The 24,307-nt window shown below is 40.2% G+C and overlaps 1 protein-coding gene across 10 annotated transcripts in view; it reads right to left on the reverse strand.

Annotated features, from left to right (window-relative positions):
• Positions 1 to 20,015: 20,015 nt before the first annotated feature.
• Positions 20,016 to 24,307, reverse strand: part of BIRC6 (baculoviral IAP repeat containing 6) — a 218,837-nt gene continuing 214,545 nt past the window's right edge. For all 10 annotated transcript variants that reach the window (XM_081265581.1, XM_081265578.1, XM_081265577.1 and 7 more), the window contains 2 exons: positions 23,756 to 23,890; positions 20,016 to 20,891 (listed from right to left, as the gene is read on the reverse strand). In XM_081265581.1, coding sequence (XP_081121707.1) covers positions 20,712 to 20,891; positions 23,756 to 23,890 — 315 coding nt within the window. In that variant the 3' untranslated portion in view covers positions 20,016 to 20,711. The remainder of the gene's footprint in view (positions 20,892 to 23,755; positions 23,891 to 24,307) is intronic.

Below are 24,307 nucleotides of genomic sequence, written 5' to 3' on the forward strand. Positions count from 1 at the left end.
AAAAACACACGCGCTCTCTAACCCAGTTTCCGCGTAGGAAACCAACCAGAGTCTGGGTACTGAGCATGCCCGGTGGGATGTCCCGCCCCGAGGCGTGGGGGCGGGGATGAGCTCAGTCACGCCCCTAGGTGGGTGGCGTTGGTGTGGGGTGGGAGGGGTGTTTATTCGATTCCCACTACTGGCAAAAAATACAAGTAAAACAGCAACTCACAACGGAGATCTTGGCCAACAGTGATTTCATAGGCGAGGCAAGAGCTGTGCTTCTAAATGCTTTTGCGTGAGAACTCTCTTCACTACCTGATGCCACTTTACCATTGAACTACATCCGTAGCCCCAGCCCTTTTATTTTTTTTTAATATTTATTTTTTAGTTATAAGTGTACACAAGATTTTTATGTGGTGCTCAAGATCCTACTCAGTGCCTCATGCATGCCAGGCGAGCATTCTACCACTGAGCCAAAACTCCAGCTCCAACGCTTTTATTTATTTTTATTTTTTTTAAGAGAGAGTGAGAGAGAGAGAATTTTAAAATATTAATTTTTTAGTTCTCAGGGGACACAACATCTTTGTTTGTATGTGGTGCTGAGGATCGAAGCCAGGCCGCACACATGCCAGGCGAGCGCACTACCTTTTGAGCCACATCCCCAGCCCTATTTTTATTTTTTGATACTGTCTAGCTAATTTCCTGAGGGTCTCACTAAATTGGTCAAGCTGGCCTCAAACTTGATATCCTCCTGCCTCAACCTCCTGATCTGCTGTGGAAACATATGTGTGCCACCATGCCTGGCTAATAAACCTTTTTTTTTTTGGCTGGGGAGGTGCTGGGGATTGAACTCCGGGGCACTTGACCACAGAGTCACATCTCCAGCCCTATTTTGTATTTTATTTAGAGACAGGGTCTCACTGAGTTGCTTAGTGCCTGGCTTTTGCTGAGGCTGGCTTTGAACTCAGAATCCTCCTACCACAGCCTTCAGAGTCTCTGGGATCACAGGCATGTGCCACCACACCAGCAAAACATTTTTTTTTTTTTTTTTTACTTATTCAAACGTATGACTTTTGGATGTGAGGGCGATCTGGCTGCGACATCTGTCACCCCATTGATCGCCAGGGTTGATTCGGCTGATCTGGCTGGCTAGGCGGGTGTCCCCTTCCTCCCTCACCACTCCATGTGCGTGCGTCCCTCCCGAAGCTGCGCGCTCGGTCTAAGAGGAGGACCTTCCCGGATGGAGGAGGACCGGTCTTCGGTCAAGGGTATACGAGTAGCTGCGCTCCCCTGCTAGAACCTCCAAACAAGCTCTCAAACGTATGACTTTTGATGTACCCTATCACATTCCCATTAGTAAAGAATCTTATTTCTCAAAATCCAGCCTTCTCTGGAGACAATCATTACACAAGTTCTATAAATAAGTTCTCAGTTTATGGAGAGTAAAATTTGTAAAAAAAAAAAAAAAAAAAAAAAAATTTAAAAATTATAATCTTTGCATACAATAATTAATAGGGGCTGCAGGGGGAGCATAGCTCAGTGGTATAACACATGTGTAGCTTGTAGAAAACCTGGGTTCAATTCCCTGCACCACAAAATAATTAATAATATGTGAGTGTTAGCTTTTCATCATTACATCATTATTGCCAAAATAGCTGACACAGATATCTTACAGAAGAATGTATTTTGGCAAATGGTTACAGAGGTTTCAGTCCATAGTTAGCTGGCTCCACTGGTTTGGGTCTGGGGTGAGGTGGACCATAATAGGAGAAAGGCATGGCAGAGGGGACTGCTGCTGAGTCCATGGAAGACAGAAAGGAGAAAGAGAGAAAAATGAGAAGGAGAGGAAGAAGGAAGGGGCTGAGAGAAGATGAACCCTACTGGGCATGCCCCTAGTGACCTGCTTCCTTCAGCTAGGTCCCACTTTCCCAGAAGTCCATTCAGCATTCCATGGATTCATTCACTGATGAGGTCAGTCCTTGTGATCTAATCATTACCCCCAAACCCCAACCTCTGAACAGAAGAGACTTTGGAGAACATTCAAGATCCAAACCACAACAATGTGGGTTTTTTTTTAAAGCCCTTATGCCAGAAAAGTGGATGTAACTATACTTAGGATATAACTATTTGCCACAAAATCAACCAGAGACAATAATACCTACAGCTCCACTGAGTCTGATCACATCGCCTATGCTACTCCGAGATTTTTTCTCCTCCTCCGGGAAAATAAAGCTCTTCATTGCTAATCCCAAGCCAAAATTAACTGTTCTGCAGGTCTATTATTCAAGTCATTCCAAAAGCATGAGCTCCCAGTGGACTGTGTCTTCTTTAAAAGATCACAAAGGGTATATAACCATAGCTGCGGGAAGACCCCTGAGGATAATGTCCCTATACATAGAAGTTAAATGATTCGAGATGATCATCAAAATTTTGTTTCCTCACTTTGGCTGATGTAGCAAATAGAATGACGCAAGCCCTGGGGACATAAGGATTCAGATTTCCTAACACAAGGATTTATGGATAACAGACTTAATGGATAGCATATGACCAATAATTTGCCTTCAGTTTCCTTTTGGCCAACTGTGATATGGTTAGCATTTCAAGCTGTGCCTGAATTTATTCCACAGGTGACTTAAAACTGTATCTAAGCTAAAGAAAAAAGCAAACTGGTTATCTAAAGTAGATGCAGTGGGTCACTTACTCTTTCTTGATTAAACCTGGAAAATCATGGGCAGTGGGTTCCAGTGTTCTTCCAGTCACTCAAAACTCCAGTGTATTTGTTTCCCATTTGTTTCATAGCTGCTGTCCAAATCTCTACCACTTCCATGCAGTCACTGTCCTGACAGATGATTCAGCAAATGACTCAAAACAAAACCAGGATGAATCATGCTGGTCAACACATACACTGAAAATCAGCTCTCACAGGCAAACCCTCATTGTCGGAGGATCATCACGGTAGTTAAAACCTGGACCATCCTCGACAGTATTTCCTGCAGATGTGGCTGAATGAAGACCAATGTGAGGGACTTAATGTTGAAAACTTCCCATAAGCTTGGGGAAAAGACTGATGTTCTGAAGCCATGGTGATAAACAGTGACTAGAACTAGTTATAGACCTGTTCAGTCATTGAATAACTTGCTGGAAGTAAACATATTTTTGCAAGTCAACCAACCATGGCCTCGTTGTTTATAAAAGTCAGGGATAGATTCACTCAGCTGAAAAGGCTCTGAATATCACCCCGTCCACAATGGCTTCGAATTTAATAGATGATGTCAAATGCTTAGGCCTCTACGTTTACCAGTACTTGAACTCTGAAAGCCTTGCCTAAGATGAGTGCTCCCTGTGCTGAAGAGACTGAGATAGACCTACATAACTTTCCCTTCCTACAATACGCAATAAATTCAGCTTTTTTTTTTCTTTCAGGTATTGAATAGGGTCTTATTATTCTTGGACAATATATCACACCATATGGGACTGGACATTTGTGATGAGGCTCTCTGTGATGGGTCAATCATCTCTACTGGCACTGTGTGGAGATGGGGTTTGATATACTCATGAGGCCCCACAAAGAGGACTGCAGTATGTGAGAAAGTTTTAGGAGAGTGTTTCTAGGCTTCATGCCTCTTTGCAGCCCGAAGAGAAGGAATGCTTTTATTCCCTTAGACACTAACAGCAGACATAGACAGAAGAGGGTACTAATGTTTGAGAGGAAGCTGAGTGGTGTCAACACAAAAGGTAAAAGAAAAGTCCAGGTAAGAAGATCCAGCTGTGGCTGACCTTGCTCCAGCAGTGTGTCAGCTATGAGTTAGTTTTCATCCGATGTGTTATTTAATACTATAATTCTGAGGCTACTCATAGTATTATCTCATTTTAGAAGCAAAGAGAGTAAGACTTCTGGTAAATAAGTGAATAAATGATACAGCTGGAAATCAAACAAGTCAGTAAGACACCAAAGCCCTTATTCTGTCTTCTGTACTAAGGTTTCTCAAAGTTCAGAGACCACTAGAATCAGAATTATTATGAGCCATGCATGGTGGTCAGGCTGAAGTAGAATTTCTTATTTTTAAAAAAATTATTTCTTAGTTGTAGTTGAACACAATACTTTTATTTTATTTATTTTTATGTAGTGCTGAAGATTGAACCCAAGTCCTTGCACCTGCTAGGCGAGCATGCTACTGCTGAGCCACAACTGCAGCCCTGAAGTAGAATTTCTTAAACCAATAAGTTTTAAGCCAGACTGGGTAACCTAGGGATTCTCCTAACCCCCCAGAATAAGAATTACCCGTGGAACTCATTAAAATACACATTCTTAGGCCTTCTCTGGTTCTAATAAATCAGACTATTTGTTCATCCCATACTAGGAGTTTGGGAAGTATAAGTGTCCACCATATGCCTAGGTAAGTGGCAGGAATGTCTACTCCTAGCAGGTTTGTCCCCCCTCCACATGGTCTATTGAATGGTTGGGCAAAGACACTGCAGTTCCATGGTTTTGATTGCTCTGGGCATTTGTGCAAAGTAACCCATTAATATCACCACAAATTCTTCCAATGTGGTTAATTTCCTAGTATGTGTGTAAATGAAATATGAAGTCACTATGATGTCAATTCGGTTTATACCAGGACCTGACTAAAACTGTCACAGAAAGATGAGTAGCATGTCAGTGTAATTAAAAAAGACTTCTGCTTTTTTAAAAAAAAATTGTATTTGATGATACCCTTCCTATCTACCTTCCCATTAAATAGAAAGTGATCTATTTTCCTAATTTGTTAGAAATCAGCTATGAGGGGGCTGGGGATATGGCTCAAGCGGTAGCATGCTCGTCTGGCATGCATGCGGCCCGGGTTCGATGCTCAGCACCACATACAAAGATGTTGTGTCCGCCGAAAACTAAAAAATAAATATTAAAAAATTCTCTCTCTCAAAAGAAAGAAAGAAAGAAAGAAAAAGAAATCAGCTATGAGGGATAATTTAGGACAGGTGAAAAAGACATGTTCCCTTGCCTATGCATATTCAGACAAATGCATAGCTCACATATTTTTCCTAAGTAAGACTGAATTCATGAGTGTTGGACCAGAGGGGGCTTTTTTTCCTTTTATTTCAATACCAGGGATTGAACCCAGGGTTGCTTTCCTACTAAGCATAAAGATTTATGTTCCCTAAAAAAAAAAAAGTGCCTTAATTAGGCTTTGTTAGGCCTTGTTATGGGGACGATTTCTCAGGTCTTCCACCTCTTGGTAAACAATTATTAATTTCTGTCATTTTCATGATATTCATGGACAGGTTACAGACACTACAACTGCTATTTTGTATTAATCTTATTTCAGCACTCATGTCTTTTTGTTTCTCTCATAGAAGTGCCCACCCCAGGTGAATTTACATCCTGTTCTTCCTGAACCAGATTTTTACCATGGACTCCTTGACCCACTCAGTTTCTAAAAAGGGACTCCAAACTGCTTGCCCACTGCACATTGCTCCCCTTTCAGCTAGAAGTAGCAAGAACGGTCATCGCCCTTTTCCCTTACAGCAATAGGAGGTCCCTAATATTCGAGAAAAAAATTACGGTCAATATAGATGTTCGCCAATATGTCTAGCTCAGAAAGATGTACCTGGGAAACTACTCCCAAGATTACACTGGGTGATCTCCCAGAAAGAGACACTTGCTTCCACAACCCAACTTGACTAAATCTCCAAACTGTCAATAACTCTGAACTATGTAACTTACTATTTTGATGGAGTAAAAGGAAAAGAACACCTGGACTTACTAAAAGGCCAGGCCCCACTGACTTATCAACATAGACTGGCTACCCCCATTTTAGTTCCCCTTCTGGCTGGATCTACTGCTTTGGGGACTACAACTCTTTTTTTTTTTATTGGTTGTTCACAACATTACAAAGCTCTTGACATATCATATTTCATACATTAGATTGAAGTGGGTTATGAACCCCCAATTTTACCCCAAATGCAGATTGCAGAATCACGTCAGTTACACATCCACAATTTTACATAATATCCTATTAGTAATTGCATTCTGCTACCTTTCCTATCCCCTACTATCCCCCCTCCCCTCCCCTCCCATCTTCTCTCTCTACCCCATCTACTGTAATTCATTTCTCTCCTTGTTTATTTTCCCATTCCCCTCACAACCTCTTATATGTAATTTTGTATAGCAATGAGGGTTTCCCTTCAATTCCATGCAATTTCCCTTTTCTCTCCCTTTCCCTCCCATCTCATGTCTCTGTTTAATGTTAATCTTTTCTTCCTGCTCTTCCTCCCTGCTCTGTTCATAGATGCTCTCATTATATCAAAGAAGACATTTGGTATTTGCTGTTTTTGTCACTATTGCTCTGTAATATAGTTTGAAATCTGGTATCACTATACCGCCTGATTCACACTTCCTGCTTAGAATTGCATTTGCTATTCTGGGTCTTTTATTTTTCCATATGAATTTCATGATTGCTTTATCTATTTCTACAAGAAATGCCGTTGGGATTTTGATTGGCATTGCATTAAACCTATAGAGAACTTTTGGTAATATCGTCATTTTGATAATGTTAGTTCTGCCTATCCATGAACAGGGTATATTTTTCCATCTTCTAAGATCTTCTTCTACTTCTCTCTTTAGGGTTCTGTAGTTTTCATTGTATAAATCTTTCACCTCTTTTGTTAGGTTGATTCCCAAGTATTTTATTTTTTTTGAGGATATCGTGAATGGAGTGTTTTTCCTCATTTCCGTTTCAGAAGTTTTGTCGCTGATATACAGAAATGCCTTTGATTTATGCGTGTTGATTTTATATCCTGCCACTTTGCTGAATTCATTTATTAGTTCTAGTAGTTTCTTTGTAGACCCTTTTGGGTCTTCTAGGTATAGAATCATGTCATCTGCAAATAGTGATAATTTAAGTTCTTCTTTTCCAATTTTTATGCCTTTAATTTCTTTCGTCTGTCTAATTGCTCTGGCCAGTGTTTTGAGAACTATATTGAATAGAAGTGGTGATAGAGGGCATCCCTGTCTTGTTCCGGATTTTAGAGGGAATGCCTTTAACTTTTGTCCATTCAGAATGATGCTAGCCTGAGGCTTAGCATAGATAGCTTTTACAATGTCAAGGTAAGTTCCTGTTATCCCTAGTTTTTCTAATGTTTTGAACATAAAGGGATGCTGTACTTTGTCAAATGCTTTCTCTGCGTCTATTGAGATGATCATATGGTTCTTATCTTTAAGTCTACTGATGTGGTGAATAACATTTATTGATTTCCGTATATTGAACCATCCTTGCATCCCAGGGATGAATCCTACTTGATCATGGTGCACAATTTTTTTGATGTGTTTTTGTATTCGATTCGCCAGAATTTTATTGAGGATTTTTGCATCTAGGTTCATTAGAGATATTGGTCTGTAGTTTTCTTTCTTTGAGGTGTCTTTGTCTGGTTTCGGAATCAGGGTGATGTTGGCCTCATAGAATGAATTTGGAAGAGCTCCCTCTTTTTCTAGTTCCTGAAATAACTTGAAAAGTATTGGTATTAATTCTTCTTTAAATGTTTTGTAAAACTCCACTGTATACCCATCCGGTCCTGGGCTTTTCTTGGTTGGTAGTTTTTCATGGCTTCTTCAATTTCATCCATTGATATTGGTCTGTTCAAATTGTGTGTATCCTCCTGACTCAGTCTGGGCAAATCATATGACTTAAGAAATTTATCGATGTCTTCACTATCTTCTATTTTATTGGAATATAGGTTTTCAAAATAATTTCTAATTGTCTTCTGTATTTCTGTAGCATCTGTTGTGATATTGCCTTTTTCATCCCGTATGTTGGTAATTTGAGTTCTCTCTCTTCTTCTCTTCGTTATCATGGCTAAAGGTCTGTCGATCTTATTTATTTTTTCGAAGAACCAACTTTTAGTTTTGTTAATTTTTTCAATAGTTTCTTTTGTTTCAATTTCATTGATTTCCGCTCTGATTTTAATTATTTCTTACCTTCTGCTACATTTGCTGTTGTTTTGCTCTTCCTTTTCTAGGGCTTTGAGATGAAGTGTGACCTCATTTATTTGTTGGTTTTTTCTTTTTTTGAGGAATGACCACCAGGCGATGAATTTTCCTCTTAAAACTGCTTTCATTGTGTCCCATAGATTCCGATATGTTGTGTCTGTATTTTCATTTATCTCTAAGAATTTTTTGATTTCCTCCTTTATGTCTTCTGTAATCCATTGATCATTCAGTAACATATTGTTCATTTTCCATGTGATGTAGGATTTTTCCTTCCTTCTTTTATCATTGATTTCCAGTTTCATTCCATTATGATCAGATAAAATGCATGGTATTATCTCCACCCCTTTATATTTACTGAGGGTTGCCCTATGGCATAATATATGGTCTATTTTTGAGAAGGATCCATGTGCTGCTGAGAAAAAAGTTTATCCATTTGATGATGGTTGATATATTCTATATATGTCAGTTAAGTCTAGGTTATTGATTGTGGTATTGAGTTCTATAGTTTCTTTATTCAACTTTTGTTTGGAGGATCTGTCCAATGGTGAGAGAGGTGTGTTGAAGTCACCCATAATTATTGTGTTGTGGTCTATTTGATTCTTGAACTTGAGGAGAATTTGTTTTATGAATGTCGCAGCACCATTATTTGGTGCATAAATATTGATAATTGTTATGTCTTGTTGGTGAATGGTTCCTTTTAACAGTATATAATGACCTTCTTTATCCCTTTTGATTAACTTAGTCTTGAAGTCGATTTTATTCGATATGAGGATGGCCACTCCTGCTTGCTTACGAGGACCGTGTGCGTGGTATATTTTTTCCCATCCTTTCACCTTCAGCCTGTGTATGTCTTTTCCAATCAGATGTGTCTCCTGGAGGCAGCATATTGTTGGATTTGTTTTTTTAATCCATGATACCAGCCTATGTCGCTTTATTGGAGAGTTTAAGCCATTAACATTCAGAGTTACTATTGATATATGGTTTGTACTTCCATCCATGTTTGATTATTTATCCTTTTTTTAAAAAACTTAGTTTGTTTCTCCATGATTATCTTTTCCCTCGCCCTCTGTCTTTACTGAGGCACTTCCCACTGATGGTTTTGGTTATTGTTTTTCATTTCTTCCTCGTGTAGTGTTTTGCTCAAAATGCTTTGCAATGCTGGTTTTCTGGCTGCAAATTCTTTTAACTTTTGTTCATCATGAAAGATTTTTATTTCGTTGTCATACCTGAAGCTTAATTTTGCTGGATACAGAATTCTTGGTTGGCATCCATTGTCTTTCAGTGTTTGAAATACATTGTTCCATGACCTTCTTGCTTTCAGTGTCTGTGATGAAAAATCCGTTGTTAACCTTATTGGTTTACCACTGAATGTAATCTGTCTCCTTTCTCTTGTAGCTTTTAATATTTTCTCTTTGTTCTGTATATTGGATATCTTCATAACAATGTGTCTTGGCGTTGGTCTACTGTGATTTTGTGTGCTCGGTGTCCTGTATGCATCTTCAATTTGTATATCTGTTTCCTTTTTTATTTCTGGAAAGTTTTCTGTAATTATTTCATTCAGCAGGTTACTCATTCCCTTGGTTTGAATCTCTGTACCTTCTTCTATCCCAATGACTCGTAAGTTTGGTTTTTTTATGTTATTCCATAACTCTTGGATGTTTTTCTCGTGATTTTTACCAGCCTTTCTGAGTTGGCTAGACTCTTTTCAAGATGATATATTTTGTCTTCATTATCTGACGTTCTGGCTTCTACTTGCTCCACTCTGTTAGTGATACTCTCAATTGAGTTTTTAATTTGGTTTATCGTTTCCTTCATTTCTAGAATTATTGTTTGATTATTTTTTATAATCTCTATCTCCTGATAAAGATGCTTAACTTCTTCTTTTATCTGTTTATGTAATTCATTCTCAATGTGTTTTTTCGCTGCTTGAATTTGCTGTCTTGTATCCTCTTTAAGGTTCCATTCCATCTGTCTAAGGTGTTCCTTGAGTTCTTTATATGACCATTTTTCTGATGACTCTAGGTCCTCCTGAATATTTAGGCTGTCCTGCATTGTTTGTACTCCTTTTCTTCCTTGCTTTTTGAAGCTGCTCATGTTACTTCTTGTTCTGTTTGACTGCTGAGTTACTGTTTACTCCTATAAATTTATTTGATGCTTGGGAGGAAAGGTATTAGAAGGGAAGGGAAGAAGTCACTAAATAGAATGAGAGTAAGCAGGTAGAATTCAAGGAAGGGGGGATAAGAGAAATGAAAATACAAAAGAAGAGAAAAATAGGAAAGAAAAAAATTTAAAAAAAAATAATTAAAAAAATTAAAATTAAAATTAGAAGAAAAAAAATTTAAAAGAAAATTGTAAAAAAAAATTTTAAAAAACAACAAGAAAGAAAAATGAAAATGAAAGAAAAACCCAAATCAAAAAAAAAAAAAAGAGAAAAGAAAAAAAGGAAAAAAAAAACTAATAAATGCAGTCTTAGAGTTTGATTAACTTCTCTTCCAGTAGGTGGCGCTGTGTCCACCAGGCCAAGTTTCTCCTGTCAATACGCGGGAACCAATCACTGTGCAGCAGCTCCTCCCAGACTGGGCGAGTCTCCAACCCTGAGTGCCTAGGGCCTCCTCTTGTGTCTAGTCACTTCCCACTTTTCCTCTAGCCAGGCCCCTCTCACGGGTGCCGCTCACCACAATACTGGCTACACGCCAGGTCTGCTGCTCCCGGGAGCCCTGTTTTCATGAACGACTGGGCACACTCTTCCAGTTTGCCATTCCCTCAGACCCTAAGTTTGTAGAGCTTGGGGCTGAGAATCCTCAGCGAATTTTACTTGCCCTCCGGTAGCCACGCCCCCGGTAGCTGGTGCAAGAGACCTCAGCAGTCAGCCCTGGTGGGAGCGGTAGTTCCACGCCGCGGGTCCGGCGCCACCTCTGATTCCCTCGGGCTGGCTATCGCGCTCACGGGAGAGCTGGGAGGGGCCCTTACGGGAGAGCTGGGAGGGGCCCTTAAGGTTCCCTGATGTGTGGAGAGGGAAGGCTAGGGAATTACACACCTGTAGCTGCAGGTTTCAATGAAGTTATCTCCTCCGCAGCAGTCTGATGACATCAGTTCTCTGCCATGGTGGTGTCTCTTGCAAATGGCGACAGTTCTTTTCCCTTTGCCGGGCGACCAATGCAACGGGTGGGTCCTTACTGTCTCTCCCAAGCCCCGTTTCAAACCTGTGGCCACTACCTATGAAGGCTCGGTAGGCATTTACCTCCGTAGGATCAGAAGGGCTGACCAGTTGTTTCAGCCGGATGGATTAGTGCTGAGTCACAGATGTTTGTCTGCGGGAAGCAGGCGAACGGGAGCTTGAATTCAGCCGATCAGGGCTCAGTGTGTGTTCTGAGAGGCCCAGACTGTTCGCCCCAGATCCACGTCAGCTCAGCATTGCCTAGTGATCTTTTTTGGGCTGGGGATGTGGCTCAGCTGACCAGATTATCTCTTTGTTATTTAACACTTCATTCATCCACTTTCAGTGAAGACTCCAGAAATGAGAGGATTGATGAGACTATGAAGCCAAATAACCACAGCATGAAATTGCAGAGTATTTGATGGAAAGATATCAGTGCCCTGCCTTTAAGATCTCTTGGAATTTCCTTTTCAGTTGTGGCTGAAGACCAGGTGCAGCTGGTGGAAGGGTGGGTTGTGTGGGGACTACAACTCTTATCACAGGCTCTAAAAATTTTAAGTCCCTCAGCCATCAAATAGATATAAATTTAAACTTCAGGCAATTGGTTCCAAAACCTTTTCTCATGGTCCCCTTGGTTGACTACCATCATTTTAGCCATAGTTGGGTCCCTAGTATTTTTCCTGATTGGGATTACTGTACGACCCTGCCTCTTAAAAACCCTCCTAAACCATATACACAAAAATGTAGGTCAGACTTATGGTCTTGCAAGTCCAGTATGGTCCCTTAGACACAGAAGAACGAAAAAGAAACTGAGGCCTAATGATGTGCAAGATTGACATCAAACCTACTAAAACCAGTGGGGAATGTGGTAGTAGAAGCAAATGTGACTCCATTTTGTTTTATGACTTCATCCTGTAAAACAACCATGCCAAGTAGAAGAGTCATGACTGGGGCAAGATGTTCTTTTCCTTTTGCTATAGAAACCGTTAAGAACATGGAACTACCTAATGGGGTATTATTTCTGTAACTAGGGTAATGGGGTGACCGGGCTAACTGTGATTGGTTAGGCTTCCCTGCGCTTGACTGCACTGTCCCACTTCTGTAACCTGGCTTGCTTGCATTGGCTAGACACCCCCCCCCCCCAACATCCCTTTTGCGGTTTTCAGGCTTATAAGGAGTGCCCTGGCAATTGTTCGGGGCTGATCAGGGGAACAGCTTTATGTTCTGGTCAGCTGCCACCGGTGTGCTTCAATAAAGGCTTGATTCGATAATATGTGAGTGGTCTGGAAGTCAGCTTATGAAACCCTGGGTCGAAGCTTTAACTATAACAGTAGCAATTACTAGGCTGGCTGTTAGAGGTTTCTCCTTTGAGGCAGAAGAGATTACTTTGTTTCCCTTTTCTTTTCCCTCCTTCCCTTACCTGCTCCTAGCAGTACCCCCTGCCCCATGGTCTGTTTTTCTTCCCCTTCTTTCTCTGGTGGTAGTGGTGGTGGGGTACTGGGGGCTGAACTGGAGGGTGCTTTACCACTGAGCTGCATCTCCACCCCCTATTTTACTTTTTTTGAGACAGGATCTCGCTAAATTGCCGAGGCTGGCCTTAAATTTGTGATCCCCAGCCTTCCAATAGCTGGGTTACTGGCCACAGCCAAGGTGCCTACACTGTTCTAGTTTCCCACTGTAAAGTTAAGAGCCCTGGGGCTGGGGATGTGGCTCAAGCGGTAGCGAGCGCGCTCGCCTGGCATGCTTGCGGCCGGGTTCGATCCTTAGCACCACATACAAAGATGTTGTGTCCGTCGAAAACTAAAAAATAAATATTAAAAAAAAAAAGTTAAGAGCCCCGTTACCTAGTGCTAGGAACTCTCTAGAGCTGGGTGAAGTATTCTCAGGGAATTGCCCTTCCTTGGCTCAAAGCCCAAGGCAATCCCTTCAGATCTGAGATAATCTCAGAGAGAACTTGCTGGTGACTGGAAGTTTCTCAAAATAACAATCTAAATGATTGATTTTAATGGACTCTTCTCTTTTATTAGACTGAGGACATCCTGAGGGTAGGGTCAGCCTAATGATATTTTATTCTCATTCCCTGTGCATTGCAGGATAGGAAGAAAGTGCTAGAATGTCTGATCAAATTAACATCATAACAAATTAAGATGTTCCTTCCTTGGTAAAGAGACTTTTGCAAATTACACTTAGGAGTGGATGAGCTTGAGGACTTCCTGAGCTCGCCCTTGCTCAATGCCTTTGGTGAGGTTTACCTTGGTCCCTGGGTCTAAAGGGGAGAAGTGCTTGTTCACTGGCAAGTAGCAGCAGCTGATTCTCAGAGATGGATGGGCAGGTGGGTTTTTACCCATACCCCCACAGGTGTGATGGGTCTAGGCTTGAAAAACACACCCCTTCCTGTTTTGTGAATTTGTATTTAAAAACCAAAGAAAAAAACAACAGGACAAATATTAGAAAATGGGTCAGGCTTAGGAAATCTCATACCTGGGTAGCTAGAGAATATAACAAAGACAGCAGCTCCCAGGCAAAGGATACCACCTCTAGCTGGTTCCTCTAAAAATGGAAAACATTCTAGAGGAGGAAGGCACTCTGTGGCTGGGTTTGCTGACTTTGCAATTGTAATGCCAGATTCCTGGGCCTCCAATAGACCTCTAGGAGCCGATTCCAATGCAATCATACAAGAGTCTTTATTGCAAACCTGGACTCACAACCATTCCTGACGCAGTGGTCCCAGGGAGTGAGTCCTGGTCCTTTGTATAGTGAGATTTTATAGGTTTTTGGGGAAACTCTGTGTGTCACAACATCATACAGCAAATCATTCCACACCTTGGGAAAATCAAACAACATTGATTAGCACATTCACTGGCGGGAACAAGTTGGGTAGGAGTGATTGGTTACTACAAGAGGGGGATTCATTTGAACTGATTGGTTTAAGCCACGAGGGGCGTACAGCTGAACTACATGGTTTCCCAACATGTTATCAACCACCATAAGCTACTGGGGGGTCATCTGGCATCCCAAGTATTTTCCCTGTCTCATGCTGATTGGTGGTTGCTAGGGGGTTGCTATGGGTCCTCACCTAGCCTGATTGAGTCACGGACACCTGGCTCAGAAGATCTCTCCTGTTATTTGCAGACAAACAACTCAGCAGGGTGGCTATGTGCCTAGGAGTGCTCTGTGGGTTTTTCCAAGGACAAGGGTCACGCCCCCTTCCTTGGACAGGCTTTGCTCTGAGGTAGAGGCTGGTTTCTCAAAAATGGAGTCACATCAGTTTCTCACAGTTAGCAAGGTAAAAAGAGTAAGGCATAAACCAAGGAACAAACCCTACCTGAAGAAAGGATAGGGAAAGCAACAGCCAGCGATGGGGTGAGGGAAATTCATGGCTACCCTTGTGACCTTGGAGGTGCCCCGGGAGGTGGGGAGATCCTGAGGACCTAAGGGGGGGGGGCAAAGATGATTTAACTTGTGGCTGTCTCCAGACTAGGGCAGTCTGCCTCTGACATGGCCTTGCTGGGCATCCCTCTCTGGAGAAATGACAAGTGAATGAAGCACACTTTAAATGGTAGCATGATGCATAGGAAAATAAAACTGGCGACCCTGAGGGGGGCCACAGATGAAGGAACAAAGAAAAGCAAGATTTTGGTGGAGGCCCATGGGAGCACTACACAGTCACACCCCAGGCTAGGCAGGGAATGGGCCAGAGGATGCCTCTTCTACCCAGAAAATGGACAGGTTCAGAGGACTTGAGTCAGTTCCTTAGCTTGAAGCATTAGGAAGCACTAGAAGGTGCTAGAAACTGGGCAAATTTTAAGGAGGAAAGAGAAGGCTAGTGGGGGTATCCTTTCAACAAGGCTCACACTTTCAACCCCAAGTAGCCTCTGCATTCTTACTGACAAGATGGGCTCTGAGGGGTGGGAACTGGGATGTGTTCAAGCTTGTCCCAGGTCAGCTTCAGAGGGGCATATGTCAATGCCCACATCAATCTCAGCTAGCAGTCTTTAGTCTTTGCATAGGGAAGCTCTTTTTAGTGGTGGTGGTGGTGGGGAGATTGAACCCAGCTTAACCACTAAACTACATTCCCCATCCCTTTTTTTTTTTTTTTAAGAGAGAGTGAGAGAGGAGAGAATTTTTTTTTTAATATTTATTTTTTAGTTCTCGGCGGACACAACATCTTTTGTTGGTATGTGGTGCTGAGGATCGAACCTGGGCCGCACGCACACCAGGCGAACGTGCTACCGCTTGAGCCACATCCCCAGACCCCCCATCCCTTTTTTATATTTTATTTTGAGACAGGGTCTCCCTAAATTGCTTAGGGCCTTACTAAGTTGCTGAGGTTACAGCCGTGCACCACCTCCCCTGGCTCATTTCAGACGTCTATGAGAAGAGCTAAGCAAAAATGAAGGCCATCTAGGCAAAATACATACAAGCATGACAAAAATTAACATTTAACTATTCAAGTAGCTCATATATATTAAAACCTAAGACAAGTGGGAAAAGCAACCTCAACAATTCAACAAAATCCTGTTTCAAAATAAAAAGAGAAAAGGTATAAAGTGATAATTGACAGTAGTAGAAATCCAAATAGCTAATAAACACTGTTGAAAGAAGATTATATAACATTTGATAATAAAAAAAAAGTCTGAACAAAAAATTATCATATCCAATGCTGGCCAAGATGCAGTAACACTGATATTGGAAACATAAATCACTATGACTCCCTGAAAAGCAATTAGTCATTATATTAAAAAAAAAATTAGGGGGGTGGGTACCAGGGACTGAACTCAGGGGCACTCAACCATTGAGCCACATCCCCTGCCCTTTTGCCTTTTATTTAGAGACAGGGTCTCACTGAGTTGCTTTGCACCTCACTTTCGCTGAGGCTGGCTTTGAATTTGGGATCCTCCTGCCTCAGACTCCTGAGCTGCAGGGATTACAGGTGGGTGTCTGGCTATCTCAAAAAATTTTACCTACCAGTTCTATGTAAAGGATTTATCAAAAGGAAATAATTAAAGTTATAGACCATGTTCATCATAGCATTATTTATAATTAGAAAAATAGAAACAACTTAAAATGTCCAACAATAAGAAACTGGTTAAGTACATCCATATTATGCAGACATTCATTTCTTTTCTTTTTTTTTTTAAATATTTATTTTGTTTTAGTTTTTTTCGGCGGACACAACATCCTTGTTTGTATGTGGTGCTGAGGATCGAACCCGGTCTGCACGAGTGTCAGGCGAGCGTGCTACCACTTGAGCCACATCCCCAGCCCCACATTCATTTCTTTATGATAAAATGTGCATAATATAGTTTTAAAAATCAAAATATATACACCACTTACTTTAAAAAGTATAGAAAAAGACTAGAAGATATTAAGAACAATTTCACATTTTTATATTTTTCCCCATTTCCATGAGTTGCACATTAGTTTATCCACAATGAAAAGAAGTCTGATATCAAAGCCAGATGAACCTAAGGCCCTGCCATGTTCTATCTTCCCCATGACTGTAGTATCAATGTAGCAGTTTGGGTCGGGCTCCTCATTCCAGTCTTCTTTAGCTGCCTGCTCCTAGCTCCAATTCTACTCAGCTCCCCCAACATCTGCAACTGGATCTGTTCCTGTGACTCGACTGATCCAGTGGGCATGTCTTTTTCCATCTGGAGTCCTTCCAAGAGCAATCTCTTCAGCAAACTGATAGTATTTCAACACCACCTATAGGTTTAAGTATATAGTAGGGTATTAACTTTCAATTTTGGCAAAGTATACAGTATGGTGAAACACTGCAATGGTAGGAATTTATCTCAATAATTATCTTTGATTTAAGTAATAAATGACCAGTTGGTAACACCTGACTAGGACCCAAACCACATTTGAGCTGTTAGCACAGTACTACTCAAATCATGGTTTATGGGCTGCTGAGGAAGGTAACATTGCAGCAAAAGCCTTATTGTGTTTTACCAAGTGTCTGTCTCTAAAGGAAGCAGGAGTGGGGAGACTAACCGAAAGCTATAGCCCTTCACCACAGATAGTGAGAAGGATACCAACTACAGTATCTCGCCTCACACCACATAAACCAACTTAGAAGACATTGAAGACAAAAATGTTCACAGTATTTCCTGTATTTGTCTGGCTTCGGAGATTTTGGTCTTTTTAAATTTTTTAGTTGTAGTTTAGACACAACACCTTTATTTATTTATTTTTATGTGGTGCTGAGGATCAAACCTAGGGCCTCCCACGTGCAATGTGAGTACTCTACCACTAGAGTCACAACCCCAGCCCCAGGAGATTTTAGTCTTAATGTTAGAAAGATATTTCAGCAGTTAAATTTCTCTTTGGGGTTGGGAGTAAGTGGCAGAACACTTAACCCAGCATGTGCAAGGCCCTGGGTTCAATCCTCAGTACTGCAGAGGGACGTAGGATGACATCTCTTTTAGATAACTTCATAGCTGTTTTTTTGAAGAGACCTGCTTTATTGGTTTCCACATTTCTTCATTCTCTGCATGTGCTCTTGCACCCAGGTCACCCTTCTCCCAGGACCTCATATTCACCTCACACCAGCTTCTTACCTTGGGAACATGAAATGAGGAATTCTCAAATCAATATATAATTTCCCCAAGCTGTCAAATGTCTATTCCACTCCAGCAGAGCCTGCCAAACCATTTGGCAATTCCCTCCTAATACATGGTGCTGCTAACCTAACTCTCCTTTTTTTCTCATGTCGGGATAACTTCTTTATCCTCATCCTTCAAGACTTGTGATATCTTCCTTTAGGAAGCTTTTCTTGACCATATCACCTTGGTGCCCGTCAATATTTTTCCTAAGGTAAATACCCTTCCTCTATGCTCCCAAGTTATCCTGCAAATAACTCTGAAAGAGAACTTACATACTGCACAGATATTATGCTTTCATGTCAGTTATTCATTCAAGTGCAGGAAACTGCACCTAGTACAAGATGAGTGTTCAAATGTTCATTGATTCCCTGTGGCTCAGGAGGCTGAGGCAGGAGGATGACAAGTTTGAGGCCAGCCTCAGCAACTTAGTGAGAGCCTGTCATCTTATATTTTATTATTATTTTTTGGTGGTGCTGAGGATTGAAGCCAGGGAACCTGTGCATGTGAGGTAAGCACTCTACCAACTGAGCTATATCCCCAACCCTCATCTTATATTTTAAAAAGGGGCTGGGGATGTGGCTCAAGCGGTAGCGCGCTCGCCTGGTATGCGTGCGGGTCCTCAGCACCACATACCAACAAAGATGTTGTGTCTGCCGAAAACTAAAAAAATAAATATTAAAAAATTCTCTCTCTCTCTCCTCTCAATCTTTCTTTAAAAAAAATTAAAAAATAAAATTTGTTTTAATTAGTTACACATGACAGTACAATGATCTTGACATATCATACATTTGAATCAGATGGGTCCAGTATTTTCTTTAAGTATTTTTATTAGTTGTTGATGAACTTTTTTATTTTATTTATTTGTTTATGTGGTGCCGAGAATCGAACCCAGTGCCTCACACATGCTAGGCAAGTGCTCTATCACTGAGCCACAATCCCAAGTATTTTTTTAAAATATTTTATCTCTTTTATTTTTATATGGTACTAAGGATAGAGCCCAGGGCCTCGCACATGCTAGGCAAGCGCTCTACCACTGAGCCACAATCTCAGCCCTATCAATCCCCAGTATATAAAAAAAAAAAAAAAAAAAATTCCAGATGGGACCATTATGTTATCATTTCAATTTTTCAGTCTTGGTTTTAAAAATATAGATTAGATCGGAGAGCACAGATATTGTTATTTTCATTCTATAAAGCTTTCTAATGTCCAATGAGGACTGGTAGAGAGACTGACCTAACCACAAATTTGAATGAGGTTTTAAAATCCACAATTGGACACAAATAATACACTTGACAGTTTTATCTTTCAGACCCAATGGAACCCTGACAGAACAAAACCAACCAACTACAACTACAACATATAACACGGAGAGGGAGCTAGGGATGTGGCTCAATAGGTACAGTACTTGCTTAGCAATGTGCAAAGGTCCGAGTTCAATTCTGAGCACCACAAAACAAACAAACAAAAACAATAAATAAATAATACGGAGGATTGATGGCTGTCCTTTTACTTACTGCTGGCAATTTTATGCTTAGATTTTAGCCAGCATGTCTGTGGCTAACATACAGTTTTTTCTTGTCGTGAGTTGACTGTCACTGTTCTGTCACTCTTGGTGTAGCTCACCACCTACCAGACCTTAACACTATTTTGTTTTAGAATCTTTGATTTCCTGGTCACATTGTTTAACTCCTTTATCAAAGTGTGAAGACCTCTGTGCCTTGTTCCCAAGAGTTTTTCATGTTCCCTGGTTCCCCTTTTTCTTCAGAGAGGAACTCACTGTTTCAGATACACCATCTCCTGCTCAGTTGCAGATTCAAGGCTCCCACACACTACTTTATTTTATATACATACTATCAGGAGTCACCTCAGCTTTCCTTTATGGTGACTATCTGGGAAAAACACCTTTTGTTCCCCCATGCTTAGGCCTTGAAAAGGCCAATTCTTTGTAGAAACAGCATTCCACACCATGGCAAACCATTTTAGAAACAAGACATACTAATTCACCTAAGTCTTTATTTATTTGGCTCTAGGAAGAATTTGCATGAAAATGAGCCTATATGGCAGGTACAGAATGTACTGTAACAGCACCAGAGAGGGACAGCCTCTCTCCTCTACAGAGCCTTGATGTTAATACATACATGTGACTTAGCAATAAAACCAGATAGTCCAGGAAAAAAGGAGCCCTTTAGGAAAAAAAAAAATCAGTTTAGAGTGACTTTTCCAATTGACCATTCCTTTTCATATACTTAAAAATTCAAATAATGGATACATTTGGAGGCCCAAATCTTGGCATAGAATAAAATCATGTTCATTTATTTTTTTCAGCATCTTAGAATTAGGAGGCATAAAATTAAATACGTTGAATGTAATAAATTCATCCATACAAGTGCAAGTCTCCAGCTATAATGCATTTTATGGCAGATTTATTATTTTTAAAATGTACCAGTAAATCAAAAAAGAGGGAGTATGTCCATTTAACTTTTATTGACGTGTAGGTAGGAGGTCTTCAGAAATCAAATATGAGCATGAAGATATGGCCAAACATAAAATCTATCAAATTCAGTGAAAAGTTGCTGACTTTAAATAGTAGTTGTAAGAATGACCAATATATATTCTTTGTTAACAATCCCTCACTCTACAGTAAAAAAAAAAAAAAATAAAATAAAATAAACATTCAGTAAACATTCTTTCCTAAGGTAGTTTCCCTTATATATCAGTGATTTATCCATTTCTTTGTATACACAAATTTGTTGAACACACCAATCAGTGGTTCTCACAATTGAAAAATAAAAGCACAAAAAGTTTACACTCTTGTACAGGTAAATAAAAGATCACCTTGAATTAAACTGGATCTCCTTAAGAGCATAGTATAGTTTAAGTCTCATTACCTATTACATAATTAGTTTCTTACATACAAATATTGACATATTTGGCTTGTGCTTCGAAGCCTTTGTTTCTATAAAATCCATGTCAATGCAGCTCATAGCTGGAAGTCGCTCGACAGGTCTCTGCTGCTGCTGGCTTTGACCTGGTCATGTGTTAGCGCATCCTCCGCACCTGCTGTGGCCCTGCACACCTCGGAGGCATCGGCAATGTCAGGGTCCAAGCCTTCAGGACAGGGAAGTTTTAGCAGCTCTTCACGAAGTTGAGCAGTATGACGCTAAATAAGAGAAAATTGCTAACATTAGAACAGTAAACTCTAGGATTCACCAAGGAAGGAATGGGGTTTAAATAAACTCCAAAGCATCAGGCTTATAATTATTTGCTGAGTGTTTCCTTATGCTAGCCACTGTTACAGGCACTTTATACAACAAGCAATTAAAAAAAAAAAACTAGCAAGAGTCCCCAAACTCCAAATAAATATAGTTGCTGATAAGTCCTCAGTAACGTGCCCACAGACACAACCAGGTCATAAACCTTGTCAGATACAGCATTACTGATGACTTACAAGTCATCATTAATTCAATACAGACATTTTAAAAAACTAAAGATGGTAACCCCTTGACTTATCATATATGCTGTCTCTACTGTATTTTGAGAGAAAGACAAAAGAATAAATCAAAATACACCGAGGCTGGGGATGTAGCAAAGTGGTATGTGTGAGGCCCTGGATTTGAACTCCAGTATTGCAAAAATCAAATAAAAATAAACCCATTGCGAGAAAATAAAAATAAGTATTAAGTACTAGGCTCAATGTAAATGTTTACAAATGTTTTTCATATTAATTGTCTATTCCCAGAACAAATCTTAGAAATAATTTTTTATAATATTTTTAGTTGTCAATGAACCCTTATTTTATCTATTTATATCTGGTGCTGAGAATTGAACCTTGTGCCTCACATATGCTAGGCAAGCACTTTACCTAGACTAAGCCACAACCTAAGCCCTTAGAAATAGTTTTACCATTAGAATTTTTAAAAATTTGAGCAAATGAATAAATAACTATTATTCCATACTGACATTTACAGAAATATGTAAACATTAGGAGAGTGGGTAGTTGTCTACAAACCTAAAGTGTTGCTTTATAACTTCTGATGGGAGAGAAATGACATTATATAATCATACCAAGGTCTTTGAAAATTAGTTTTATCAATAGCCGACTCTGAAAATTAATCAACAGGTAAAGAACAATGTTTATGTCTGAGATGCTGTGTAAAACACTGACAATATAAAGGCTATGGGACAAGTGCAGTCGTGCCCACCTATAACCCAGCTACCCAGGAGGCTGAGGCAGGAGGATTGCAAATTTGAGGCCAGCCTGGGCAACTTAGTGAGATCTTTATCTTGAATTTAAAAAAATGCAAAGGGCGGGAAGGTGCCCAGTAGTAGGGTGTCCTTGGGTTCAGTCTCCAGCATGTACAGACAGACTGATGGATGAATGGGGGTGGGAAAGAAAGGGAGAAGGAGAGAGAGAGAAAGGCAGGCAAGCGGGGAATAAGCACAATAAGACATAATCTCTGAGCCTGGGGAGATTAAATTCTGATTGAAGGTATAAGACAGAAACAGGGTAAGACAACTGCATGGTTATAGACACTAACCCTAACCTCACTAATTAAGGGGGGAAAAATGATGGCAAAAAGCATTAATTGCTCCTGTTTGATAATGAAAGAAGATAAACTGTTTTATAAGAATATGAGCAAAACAGAACTAGTTTAGGGGGATGCAAGTCAAAACCTAAAGCTCTTAAGAATGGAATATTTTAAACATATACAAAGTAGGCAGAATAGCAAAATAAACTCCCATGTATCCACCACCTAGCCTCAGTTATCAGGTCATGGCCAGTCTTGTTTCATTTATATTTCCACCACTTTCTTCTCATTTTTGTTTTGAAGCAAATCCCAGACATCATAAGGTCTGTCATTCATAAACATTTTTGTACACAAGCCTGAAAAGTTAGGTATAATTTTAAAAATCGCACTGACAAAACTAACAAATCTTTATCATTGTTAATTCTTGTTTTATTTATTTTTTATTTTTTTATAAAAGAGAGTGAGAGAGAGAGAGAGAGAGAGAGAGAGAGAGAGAGAGAGAGGGGGGGGGGAGAGGGGAGAGAGAGAGAGAGAATTTTTTTAATATTTATTTTTTAGTTCTCGGCAGACACAACATCTTTGTTGGTATGTGGTGCTGAGGATCGAACCTGGGCCGCACGCATGCCAGGCGAGCGCGCTACGGCTTGAGCCACATCCCCAGCCCTTAATTCTTGTTTTAAATGAAGACAGTTTTAGAATTAGAAGAAGTAAAAAAAATTGAAGGTAGAGAGAGAGAAGATAACTGGTAGAGAATAAAAGGTTCAGGTGAGTAAAAACAGATTATTTGCAAGCAGGAAAGGTGGCATTTAAAAGGAATGATCCCTATGCATGGGGGAAAAAAGTCTATGAAACCATCACATTTTACATTTCCATTCTGTGAATACCCAAGGTGAAAACAATTGTTTCTCCCTGAAAATAGGTTTGTATCATAGACACTGACACCAATCAGCCATCAGAGGTTCAACAACTCACATCTCCCTCATTATTCCAAGTAATACAATTCTAGAAGGTAAGATGTAGAGGTAAAGGCTAAAGGAATAAAAGAAGTCATTCAGGCAGCCAACTTGTTATAGTCATTTTTTTAAGAATTCCACTAAACTGTTGGCCTGGTCCCTGAACCCATTTTTAATTTTAGGAAATGCCAATCCATTGTGAAAAGAAACATTATCTTTACCATAGACTTTTGGATAGTACTCTAGTGTTATGAACTTAACATTAATAAACTTTGTTTCTTTTCTTTTTCTTTGGTACCAGGGATTGAACCCAAGGGCGCTTAACCACTGAGCCACATCCCCAGCCCTTTTGCTTGGGGCTTCTAAATTGCTAAAGCTGGCTTTGAACTCTCGATCCCCCTGCTTCAATCGTGCCCGACCTAAACTTACTTTCTTTGGTGCCCTCCTTTTCTTTACCTCCTGGTGGGCACTGCTCAGTCAATGCACACACAACTCTTCTTTCCAAGCCATCACCAAGGCTCATGTTAGGCAAGCATACTGACCTTGAGAGCTGCTGCATGATGAGACATGGTCCTGCCCACCCGCTTGTCACTGCTGTACTGCTGGATATCTGCAATCCACTCTTCACACTGTGCCATGATCTCAACTCTCTTCAAGTAAAAATGTTTGTGTATAACCTTGGTGAGGGAGGGAAGCAATAGAACAGAATGCATTTACCATCAGAATTTTAAAATGAAGTATGTAGACATTTTTAAAAAATGACATTTTAGATTTCATTGCAATTTTCTTTTGTCTATAAAACTTAATTCCATGAACTATGCATCATTAGCAGGAATTCTTCCCTAATACCAAATGAAATGTGCTGAAATACCCAAATCTGCATCAGAAGAAAACGTCCAATCCCACACAGACACTCCAATAATCCTATCCAGACAGCACAAGATACATGTGATGTAATATACTCAAAAGGTGAACTTAAGTAAATAACCAGGGGAAAGGGATTTCCAAAGTACTGCCAAGACAAAAATTTTTATCTTTAAAGGAGAACTCAAAGAACAGCTATTCAAGAAAAGACAGGTGTGTTAACATACTCC

This window comes from Spermophilus citellus (genome assembly GCF_964194105.1).
Source record: "Spermophilus citellus genome assembly, chromosome: 13".
Taxonomy (NCBI): domain Eukaryota; kingdom Metazoa; phylum Chordata; class Mammalia; order Rodentia; family Sciuridae; genus Spermophilus; species Spermophilus citellus.